The 12515-nt window shown below is 42.1% G+C and overlaps 1 protein-coding gene across 8 annotated transcripts in view; it reads right to left on the reverse strand.

Moving 5' to 3' along the window:
- Positions 1-12457, reverse strand: part of DST (dystonin) — a 421009-nt gene extending 408552 nt beyond the window's left edge. For 5 of the 8 annotated variants that reach the window (XM_023755570.1, XM_023755569.1, XM_023755575.1 and 2 more), the window contains exons 1-2: positions 12299-12446; positions 11702-11736 (exon numbers count right to left, since the gene is read on the reverse strand). In XM_023755570.1, the coding sequence (XP_023611338.1) occupies positions 11702-11736; positions 12299-12431 (168 nt within the window). In that variant the 5' untranslated portion in view covers positions 12432-12446. Of the gene's footprint in view, positions 1-11701; positions 11737-12298 lie in introns of all 8 variants that reach the window. The other 3 variants (XR_002829777.1, XM_023755571.1, XM_023755573.1) reach the window with 3 other exon arrangements.
- Positions 12458-12515: the final 58 nt, after the last annotated feature.

Here is a 12515-nt window from a genome sequence, read left to right on the forward strand (position 1 = left end):
GATAAAAGTTTTAATAATTCATTTATATTTTGGAATGATCCTTATGAAATGAGTGTGTATGGATTGGGGGTGGGGAAGCAGGGAGATTTGTCTGGAGTTTTATTACAGGACCTGAGCCAAGATAACCACAATGGGGACAGTAAGGAAGTCAGACCCCAGAGATATTTTAAAGAGAAGATAGACAGGGCAGGGTGGATAAGGATGTGGTCTGTCCTATCTTTCAGATTTCTAGTTTGAGCAACTTTAGGGGTAAAGGGGGTGGTACCATTATCCAAAACAGGGATAGATATGGTGAGGGAATGAGTTCAGCATTCAGCTTAAGATACCCATTGCACATCATGTGAAAGGAGAAAGCAATTGAGCCTCTATATCTGAAGGTCAAGATGAAGTCTGAATTTGACAAACAGATTTCAGAGTAACCATTATATATGGGGTAAAACAGTAAGTATGATGTGATCTCACAAGTAAAGCTTTACAGGTTGAGCAAAAATGAAACCCAAAAAATCTATTAAGAAAAAAAGTAGATTAGTTGTTGCCTAGGGTTGGGGTGTGTGTGTGTGTGACTGATACAAGTACTGAGTTTCTTTTGGGGGATAATGAAAATGTTTTCAAATGAAATTCTGTGATGATGGCACTACCTTGTAAATATACTAAAAAGCACTAAAACATATACTTTAAATAGGTAAACTGTATAGTATGTGAATTATATCTCAATAAAGCTGTTTTAAAATATTAAGCCCAAGGCAGGACCTTGGGAATATCAACATATAAGTAGGAAGAAGACCTTGTACAGGAACAGAGGGAGGCATGGCCAGAAAAGAAGGGGAAGGTGGTGAGTAAAGAAAGTATTGTCCATCCTGGCCGATGTGGCTCTGTGGTTGAGTGTCAACCCATGAACCAGGAAGTCAGGATTCAATTCCTCATTAGAGCACATGCCCAGGTTGTGGGCTCCATCCCCTGTGGGGGCATACAGGAAGCAGCTGATCAATGATTTTCATCATTGCTGTTCCTCTCTCTCCCTCTTCCTTCCTCTCTCTGAGATCAATAAATTATTATTTTTTAATAAAGATATATTTTATGTCTGGCCAGAGTGGCTTAGTAGTTGAGCATCGACCTATGAACCAGGAGGTCACAGTTTGAATCCTGGTTAGGGCGCATGCCCAGGTTGTAGGCTTGATCCCCAGTGGGGGGCATGCAGGAGACAGCCAATCAACGATTCTCATCATTGATGTTTCTATACCTTTCTCCCTATCCCTTCCTCTCTGAAATCAATAAAAGCATATTTTTAAAAAAGAAGAAGACAGATATATTTTAAAAGAAAGTATTGTCCAAAAACCTGGAAGAGTTTCAAGAAGCAATCTGTGACCAACAGTATCAATTATGTAAAGACTAATATACTTGGAGAAAAACCAAGATGGCGGCATAGGTAAACACCTGAAATTGCTGCCTCGCACAAACACTTCAAAAATACAACTAAAAGACAAAACGGACATCATCCAGAACCACAGGAAGGCTGGCTGAGTGGAAATTCTACAACTAGAAGGAAAGAGAGAAGCACACTGAGACTCAGAGGAGATGCGGAAGTAAAGTGCAGCGGTACGAAGGCGCACGTGGAAAGGGGTGGCAACTGAGGACACGGCTGTCTTTTTCAATCAGGAGAGACACAAGCTCCTGATGGCCCTGAACTCCAGTTCCGGGCTAGTCTCTGGGGACCCAGACTCATGCGGTGAGAAACTGGACTGTCTGGCAGCAGGCGGAACTCGAGGGCAGCTTTCTCTCAGAGGTGCCTGCAGCAATTACCGAGGGACACTGAGACCCGGAGCCTCTTAGGGCAGGGCTGAGGATCAGCCATAGCTGTTTGCTCTGCCCTGTTGATTCCCTGAGACCCGGCCCCACCCAAGCTGTGCACAGAGGCTTTGGCATATGAATGGCCTGGTCCTTTGCAATCTAAAATTACCTAACAAACTGCAGCTGGGCCAGAGAGACCCAGAACATCCAAAAGAAGGCCCAAGGCCCCACAGCAGTTTGCACTGCTTCACAGCTGGCCTCATATGGGCACCTCCAAACCCCAAACAAGGAAGAGGAATCTGCAGATCTCTCCATAGCTCCTGCTGGGGAGCCTCAGGCAGAGGCTAAATTAGCACCTCCTTAGAGATCCTAGAGCCAGTGTACCCAGTGGTCAGAGTGGGACCATCCAGATTACAACTCCTCAGATCCATAAGGGACACACTCAGGGGGCAGACTCAGTGAGCACCAAAGCCCCACTGAAGCAAGTCTTGCCCCAGAAGGGTGTCTCCAGCACAGAAGTTCTCCCACTGTAGACACAGCTGATTCTCACAGCCAATTGGCCTGGAGGTCAATTCCTCCCAGTGATACCAACAATAATCAAGGCTTAACTACAACAAGACTGTGCACAAAGCCCACAAAGGGGTGCACCAAGAGTACACACCTCAGGTAATTGGGGAAGCTGAGCCACTGGGCCCTATGGACACCTAGCACACAAAGCCACTCTAACAACACAGGGAAGCAGCCAAAATGCGGAGACAAAGAAACAGGTCACAAATGACAGAAATGGAGGAAAGCAAACTACTGGATATAGAGTTCAAAACCACAGTTATAAGGTTTTTCAAGAATTTTCTAGAAACCGCCGATAAATTTAGTGAGACCCTTGAGGATATGAAAAAGGACCAACTAGAAATTAAGCATACACTGACTGAAATAAAGAATATTATACAGAGATCCAACAGCAGACTAGAGGATCACAAGAATCAAGTCAAAGATTTGAAATACGAAGAAGCAAAAATCACCCAACCGGAAAAACAAAAAGAAAAAAGAATCCAAAAATATGAAGATAGTGTAAGGAGCCTCTGGGACAACTTCAAGCGTACCAACATCCGAATTATGGGGGTGCCAGAAGAGAGAGAGCAAGATATTGAAAACCTATTTGAAGAAATAATGACAGAAAACTTCCCCTACCTGGTGAAAGAAATAGACTTACAAGTCCAGGAAGCGCATAGAATCCCAAACAAAAGGAATCCAAAGAGGACCACACCAAGACACATCATAATTAAAATGCCAAGAGCAAAAGACAAAGAGAGTATCCTAAAAGCAGCAAGAGAAAGAAAGTCAGTTACCTACAAGGGAGTACCCATACGACTGTCAGCTGATTTCTCAACAGAAACTTTGCAGGCCAGAAGGGAGTGGCAAGAAATATTCAAAGTGATGAATAGCAAGAACCTACAACCAAGAGTACTTTACCCAGCAAAGCTATCATTCAGAATTGAAGGTCAGATAAAGAGCTTCACAGATAAGAAAAAGCTAAAGGAGTTCATCACCACCAAACCAGTATTATATGAAATGCTGGAAGGTATCCTTTAAGAAGAGGAAGAAGAAGAAAAAGGTAAAGATAAAAATTATGAACAACAAATACATATCTATCAACAATGAATCTAAAAATCAAGTGAATAAATAATCTGATGAACAGAATAAACTGGTGAATATAATAGAATCAGGGGCATAGAAAGGGAGTGGACTGACAATTCTCAGGGGGAAAGGGGTGTGGGGGTACGGGAAGAGTCTGGACAAAAATCGTATACCTATGGATGAGGACAGTGCAGGGCGCGGGGGGAGGTAAGGGCAGAGGGTGGGATGGGAACCGGGTGGAGGTGGAGGGGAGCTATGGGGGGAAAAAGAGGAACAACTGTAATAATCTGAACAATAAAGATTTAATTAAAAAAACACTCAAATCCCAAAAGAGAGGGAGAGGGAGAGATAGAAACATCAATGATAAGAGAGAATCATTGATCGGCTGCCTCCTGCACACCCACACTGGGGATCGAGCCCGCAATCCAAGTACATTGACCGGGAATCGAACCGTGACCTCCTGGTTCATAGGTCGATGCTCAACCACTGAGTCACGCTGGCGGGGCTTAAGTGACTTTAAATAGCAGTAGCAGCAGAGGCTCGGTTATAAAGGTGAGGAGTGAATGAGAGGTGAGGAATAGGAGGTGACAGATAAAAGCCTTTTTCAGGAAACTTCTCTTGCCAAGAGAAGAGCTGATGGTATAGAGAGGTTTTTATTGTGGTTTTCAAAAGGAAGCATGTATGACATTTATATATAAGGGAAAGGAGCCCACAGAGAGGGCAGATAAAAGAGGAAGGAAGGACTAATGGAACATCATCCCCCAAGAGATGAAAAAAATTTTTCACAACATAAGCATAAACTACTAGCACAGAGGACAAGTGAATTTTCCATTGGATTGGGAGGGAAGTTTAAGATGCCATTTAGTTCTTAGGGGCAAGAAATGTATGGCGCTGTTACCTGATGGCACTGATGTTCACTGTGAGTTAAGAGACAAAGGTCACTGGCTGAGGGTGGAGAAGTAGGCTAGAGGATCTGAGGAGGGTGTAAACACTTAGACTAATTCTTGTGCAACAGGAATTTTCAAGGAAGAAGTTTAAATAGAGACACATTTCAAATACTTTATAAAAATGTAAAGTATTTCAAAGCTGATAGAAATGGCCTTGTACATAATGAAATACCTGAAAAATTATTATACTTTGCACGAGGATTTGTAATGAACACTGAACATATGAGCAGGTTGTCACAAATCCCTGGACATATGCTGTTTTCAGTCAAAATAAAACCCAGTGATGCTTGTGTGCTGGACCTGAAAAACATGGTATCCTGCCAAAGTGCGGCCTCGGGTGACCAGAAAGACCCACAGTGAGTCATGTTCCCAGGCCCTCCACACTACAGCAGAGGCCACGACTGTGCATTTTCCTTCAGGGCGGAAAAAAAGAGTGATCAGGCTGTCTTGCCACAGTGCTAGAAAAGAAATAGGCAAATTTTGCTTCTCTTGGAAGAGCTCATCTGATGACAGGAAAGTGACATGACTTTGGGTGGTGGCAGACAGTGCAACATACAGATCTTGTAATGTGGAAATCCATACCTGAGACCTATATGATCCAATTAACCAATGTCACCCCAATAAACTTAATTTTTGAAAAGGGGCTCATAGCAGGTACCCTCAAATCAAATGTTATGTCAAAGCCTTTTGTCAACTGTCAAGTGGTATACAAAAATTATTTTTATTGTAGTTGGAACCTACTTATGCAATATCAAGAACCCTTCATTCTAATCATATTACAGGCATGCCTTCCTAAATCTGTGTGCATTTTCATGCCATTCTGCGGGCCTGGGGGTGTTGCTCTCATTCTCTCTTTGTCTAGCTAGACACTACCCAAACCCATGCTTCAGCATAAACATCACCTCCTCTCGGAAGCCTTCTCTGATCGCATCGATTTTCTTTGTTAAATGGCATTTAAATATATAAAATAAATATCAAAAATATAAGTCTTTGTTTTACTATGGTTGCAAATATCAAAAAATTTCTATATGTGACACGGCACCAGAGTTAAGTTAGGGTTTTTCAAAATGCTGACACGCCGAGCTCAAAAGGTTCACCATCACTGAGCAAGATACTACCCAAACCCATGCTTCAGCATAAGGATCACCTCCTCTCGGAAGCCTTCTCTGATCCCATCGCTAGAAGCAATTATTTCATCAGAACTATTCCAACCATTCCTATTGCACATGTAATTTGTTGCTTTGTACTTAAGCTAGTTATATTTTTATCTTTGCCTGCCTTATGCTCCTAGAAGGCAGGAATCATGTTTTACATACGCCTTTTTAGCATGGTGCTTTTGCACATATCAGAAACATGGCCTGAAACTTCTGGAAGGCGCTTCAGAGATCATCTTCATGTTACCAGTAAGGACACCAAACAGAAGTCTTGGAGACACTAAGAGACTTGACCAAAATCACAGTTAGTTAACAGCAGGGCTGGAACCCAAAATCAGGATTTTTGGACTCGATTCCTGTATTCCTTTCATTAAGCCAATACCTGTCTTTGTCAGCCTGGTTATATTTTGTAATCCAAATCTCAAAAGGAGTCATTGTTGAACCTTATCGTTAGACAAAGAGTCAAACTTCTCTGGAAAAGCTTTTATTTCAACATTCATCTAACGCATTTAATTCATTTGGATGCATAAAAATAAGTGTTTTTCCCCCTTCCTTCTTTTATTTATTCCTTCCAGCATTCTGTTTTGTCACTATGTAGCTAAAGGGCAAATTATATGGTAATGGTGACCCTGGTGTAATAAACCTCTGTGAATAGGGTGGATGTTATACAAATATATTGGCTGTACTTATACACCTCGGCCTCTAATGTTCTCGTCACATTTGTGACTCATAGTTGGAAAGAGCACAGCAGTTCAGTTACCGTAACAGAAGAAACCAGTAACTATAAAATTTCAGCGCTGATATTGGGAGTGACCTAGAACTAATCATCAAGGGCATGGTCTATACCTCAGACCCTTTGTTAGCCCTGTATCTAACATCGAACCTCGTATGTAATTTTTTTTAAAAGTGTTTATTGTGAAAATAATTGAGTGACACTAAATGAACACTATATGTGTTCAAATTACAACTAATTTAATTAGCACAAATTAATTTAGACCTGAAATTTAACTCTAGGAAAAGAATTTGTAAAGATAACCTAATTGTAAAAGATAACTAAATGACAAACTCTCATTTTTTTCTAATCCATTAAATTAAGTAATTTGTAATGAAAATATAAATGTAGTGAGAAGCTGTGAAATGTTGTTATTTCACTGAGCATTCTACCATGGGGTGGTACAGGGACACTGGGAATATAATGAGGCCAATAGGGTTTGTGTGGACCATCCTTTTAAGAGAATGTGAATAAACACTGAAAATCCTAAAGCAGTTGCCTATTCAGCTTTGTAAGAAATGTCCATTAAAAATGCACTCAACTTAGCTTCTCTCTTTCATTAAGAATTTCAGCCCTAGCTGGTTTGGTTCAGTGGATGGAGCATCAGCCTGCGGACTGAAGGGTCCTGAGTTTGATTCTGGTCAAGGGCACATGCCCGGGTTGTGAGCTCAATTCCCAGTAGGGGACATGCCGGAGGCAGCCAACCAATGATTCTCTCTCATCATTGATGTTTCTCTCTCTTTCTCCTTCTCCCTTCCTCTCTAAAATAAAATTTAAAAAAATTTTTTAAAGAATTTCAGACACATTATCAGTCTCTTAGCCACGGGCAGACCAAATGTAGCCAGGGAATTCTTGTCTTACTCAGTCCTTATCTTGCTATGTGACTCTACAGGAATTGCTTAACTTGAGTTAACTCTTTGGGTTCCTTTACCTGAAATGGGAAGTGAAGACTTTTACTCAAATCCTGATAGACATAAAACACACTCTTCTCCCTATTTCTATGAAACAAGGCTTCCCTTATTCTACTGAGCTGATGAATAGGGATCGTTTACCACTGCTCACTCTGGGTATTCTCAAAGGGCCTTATCATTGTCTTCAGTCTACTGAAGTACTCCCAAGACTCTTTCTCGTAACCTAATGGTACCTCAATTACCCCTATCACTTTCTGAAATTTCCTTAGAATCAGGATAGTCACTGCCTGATTTTCGCCACAGGAATCTAGAGTAACAGTTAACCATTGTATAACATCACAGCACAAAACATTATAAATCCTCAGGAAAAGGGCGCTTCTTAGATACGAACGTTTGGTTTCTAGACTGAGTCCTACATCAGTGTGAATTCACTTGTCTTCATTAGCAATTTAGGACTTAATTAAATCACTGTACAACTTCTTTCTCTGCATACACAAAACCCATATTTCTATTGCTCTAATTGGCTTTTTTATCTGTCAATGAATTAGGGTTATACTTGCTGGACGGATTAATAATTTCACACTCTCATATGTTATTAAAATTTAGAGGACTATTAAAAAGCGAGTAAAGACAAGTTTGCAAGTAAGTGAAAAGAAAAAGGGTTGGTGGTGGTTATGGTTCCAAAACATCTTATCAGCATCTATATTATTTATTTCTAGCTTCCAGAAGAAGAACCTGAGTTGGAGAAATGTGTTTATTCAACGTAGTGAAGAGTTCATCTACATTGTAGCACCTGTCAGAATTTCCTTCCTTTTTAAGGCTGAATAATATTCCATTACATGGATGTGCCATGTTTTGTTTACCATTTATCCATTGATGGACACTTGGGTTGTTTCCACCTCTTGGCAATCCAGAATAACGCTGCTATCAACATGGGTGTGCAAATATCTCTTTGAGACTGTACTTAGTTTAGGAGCTGTTTGCATACAGCTCTTTCTCTTACAGAATTCAAAGCAGTTATTTTCAAATCAGTCTCCTTGAGTTCTGAGCGAGCACAGTGAATATGCTGGAGACCCTACCCAGCCCTGGCTGATGCTGGATATCTTACCTAACCTGCCCATGGCGGGTTTCTAGGATTACCCCACTTAATTGATGAGGGAACTGAGGCATAGAGAGAAACTCATCCCAGATCACACATTAAGGAACCCGCTGGAGCTCCTCAGCTGAGAGAGATGTGGCTTTCTTCCCTGCTGCAGAACTCCCCCAAAGCAAACCAGTGCCATGGTTTTCCTCCCTGGAGAAGTATTTATCTGTCTGGGAAGGAACATCCTGAAATTTCCCGCCCAATGGGACTCCTTGCTGGGCATGTGGGTAGCAGAAGCAATATCCTCTGCCAAGTAAAGCAGTAAAGTGCTAATCGAACTTCTTCCATGTGTTCAAGGGCTTTCCCAAAGCTTTTTTCCATTTCAAAATGAGTCAGCAGATCCTAAACTCATTTTCCTCACTTGAACACTACGGAAATGTTGAACGTGAATGATCTACTTACTGAGATTGGAATGAGGAACAAAAAGACACTGAATTCTTACTTCAATATGATTATGACTTGTCAGAAAATGAAAAGTTTCTTTGATCGTTAATTATTTTGCAGCAACTACTGCTAAAAGGCAATAAGAATATCCATTCTAATTTTTTAATACCCAAAAACTTCAGAGGTATTTCTCAAGGAGAAAATTCCACAGGATATGGCATTCTAATAGAAAGGGAAAAGGGAAAAAAAATTCCCTACGTTACCTTTTAGGGAAAACATTTTATTTGTGGTAAACATAAAACAGTGATGAAATATGACATTCTCATGCAACACAGTCTCAGGATTTTCACTTATAAAATAACATTCTTAGAGTAGTTTATCGATGGAACTTGGTACAAAAAGGAACACGGGTAGCCCATCAACAAATCAAGCTAATTTTGCATTTGATTTTCTGAGGAGAAAAAAATTAACCAAATCTACTTCATTATAATTAGTGAATCACATTTTTAATACAAACTCCAATTTTTTAAAAGCCTAGAAAGATCAAATAAGAGATTCATCAAATGTTGGATTCTGAGCAATGTCCTGAGAATGTGCATTTTTATTTTCTGCCCAACTCTGAGTTCTATTTGTCCAGTTATGGGAACTGGCACCCCTGAAGAATTTTTCATTCATTCAATAAATATTTCTTAAGAACCCACTCTACCAGGCAGTGGGGATACACCCCTACACAAGAGAGATATGGTCCATGCCCTCAAGGAGCTCACAGTTAGCAGATGAGACAAATATGAAGTCCCCACAGGATGTCAGACTGTACCAGTATTCTTGTGAAACAAGTTAAGGCATTAAACAACTGGTCCCAGCATTCCTAACAAAATGCAAGACTGGGACAAATATTTAGTTAACTGCAAGATAACTAACCAAGACACAGTTCTATTTCATTTTTTTCTATTTGTGCTTTAGCTGAAATACCTGATGGCAAATACAATAACCCACATCAGGCCTAGCTGGTTTGGCTCAGTGGACTGAAGGGTCCCAGGTTAGATTCCAGTCAAGGGCACATGCCCGGGTTACAGGCTCGATCCCCAGTAGGGGGCATGCAGGAGGCAGCTGATCAATGATTTTCTCTCATCATTGATGTTTCTCTCTCTCCCTTCCTCTCTAAAATCAATAAAAATATATTTAAAATAAATAGGAGTCTTAAAAAAAAAACCCATAACAGGATTATTATTCTTGTTCTATCACTTACTTGAATGGAACTGTATATATCTTTTTAAAATCAAAATCCTAAATTTTGATGTTTGCACCCTGACCATTATTTTTGTCATATCTATCTGGGTTATTCTATCAAATTAATTAGATATTCAAAAGTGTTGCTTCATGATAGACACCATTTGTGTTGCTTCCCATAAACTTGAATTAATTAAGACTTTAAAACTTGCAGATTTTTATTTTTACACATTTTTAATTCAGTTTTACAAAATGTAATAATACCTAACCAGTATTGAATGCCTACTATGAGCTAAGCGGGTTTTTTTCTTTAAAAAAAATACTTCAAAAAATGTTTTTATTGATTTTTAGAGAGAGAGGACGGGAGAGGAATAGAGAGAGGGAAACATCAATGAGAGAGAGACATCGATTGGCTGTCTCCTGTCCGCCCCCTACTGGGGATTGAGCCTGAAACCCAGGCTTGTGCCCAGACCAGGAATCAAACCAGGAACCTCTTGGCTCATGGGTCTATGCTCAACCACTGAGTCACACCAGCAGGGCTAAGTGGGGTTTCTCACATAATTACTTGTAAACCCAAAATCTTCCCCCTACAACCCTGTCAGTACTATTAGGCCTATTTTACAGATGGGGAAACTGAGGTGCTGAGAAACTAAGAGTTTCCCAGCACCACACTGCTAGTTAGTGTAAAGCCAGGAATGACTGATTATCTGATTGGTTAATTTAGTCTCTTAAGTATCCTAAATTGAGCACAGCGTTCTCACCTCCAGGGCTACATGCAGTAGAATTGCTCTTTGGGCATTAGAATGCTGTTATAATAATGCAGTTAAAGCTTTCAAACAACCAGAGTCCAATAAAACACCTAGGGTGCAATAAAACATCTGATTAACTAGTGAAATGAGATGTGAAATAACTTCTCAGGGAAATGACAAGTAAATGGAGGGTGTGTGACTATGAAGTTTGCTAAGATGAATAAACCAGAACAAGCAGTGAGACCAGGAACCTCCAAGCCTGGCTGTGTGAAACGCTCCGAAAAAAAGGGGGAAATCTCTCACACTAAGTGGGGTTGGCCTGGAAACTCATAAAGAAATGCTGGGTGGAGGGAGCTGATGCTTTTGTTTTGCTTTGTTTCCTTCCATCTTCAGTGGAGCTGGTGCTGCAGGAGTCCCACCCACTCTCTGCACCTTCCCACCTGCTCACCGAGGGACAGTCCACATTTTGAGAGTAGAAGCCAGCATACAGGACCTGATAAAGCCCAATCACAACCACCATCACTTTGCAAAAACCATCAGATAGCCCGAGAAAGCATGGAGAGCTTTACCAGTGAATAGCAATGTAAACCCGAAAGTCTAAAATGAAATGCACAGGGACCAAATTGCTCTGCACCAACTTCCTAAAAGCTCTTCTCTGCTGTTGGGATATCCGAGCCAACAACCCCAGCTGACAGCACCCAGGAAGCTTCCACAGGCAAATTACAGATTGTAAGGGACGCTGAGAGCCACCCCGAGGCTAAGTTTTGTAAGGTCTGCAGTGCTTTTAGAAGCTGTCTTTCCCCCTCGTGTCCAGCGGCTCCACTACACACAAAATTTGCTAAAACTGTTCGCTGGGCACTAGTTCGGTTGGGGACAGCATGCCCGCCATGCAATGCCCTACCGGTTTCTTAACACGCATATGATTAATATTGGTACTCTGGAAAGAGAACTTCTTCTGACCTTGAGCGTGCGCGCTAAATAAATTACCTCAGAACGAAAGTGGTGAGATCTCATAACAGCATCTGGGGAGAAAAGAGAAAAATGAGACTTCATTGAACTCCCTGTTCTTCACCTGCCGAATAACTGATGACTTACCTGGGGGGTTGGGGGGCGGGGGCGAGGGGTCGGGAAGGCACATTCCCGACGCCTCGAATTCAGTGGGGGCATCCTGTAGGGCGGGGAGGTTACTAGGCCACCAGTCTCTAGCTGATTTCAACATGAGAAGTTTCAGGGAAAGTTCTGGGGGAGTTGGGGAGCCCGAAACTCTCCATGAAGAAAGCGATGGATGGGTGAAGGGAGGCTGCCGCAGCACCAGACTTGGCTCCGGATACCCTCGGGGGCTTTAGCAAACTGACACTTAGAATCTGCGTCCATGCCTCTCCTCCCAGCACTCGGCATCGCTGTGCTTTGCCCAGCCCAGGAGATTGGAGGAAGGGGGCGAGGGCAACACGGGCGAGGGACGTTAAATCCATAGGCGTCCTCAGCCTGGGGAGTGGGCAATGATGGAGCGAAGGGCAGTGGCGCAAAAGCGAGCGAGCCGCGCGTCACTCTCCAAATGGGCTGAAGAAACGCGGCGTGTCTTACCTCTGCTCCTGGAACGACCCGAAAAGACCGATTTCATCGGATGCCTCCCTTTCTGGAGCTTCGGTGCCAGCAGCAGAAGAAGACGATGGTGGCGATGGTGCCTAGCAGAAGCAACAAGAGGAAGAGGGCGCATTGGATGCTGTAGGGTCTCAGCAAGACCAGGAAACCGCGGCGATCATGCAGCGGGCAAGGTAGGGGCGCTGGGCGCGGGGCTGGA

This window comes from Myotis lucifugus, unplaced genomic scaffold (assembly GCF_000147115.1).
Source record: "Myotis lucifugus unplaced genomic scaffold, Myoluc2.0 scaffold_80, whole genome shotgun sequence".
In the NCBI taxonomy this organism is placed as follows: Eukaryota; Metazoa; Chordata; class Mammalia; order Chiroptera; family Vespertilionidae; genus Myotis; species Myotis lucifugus.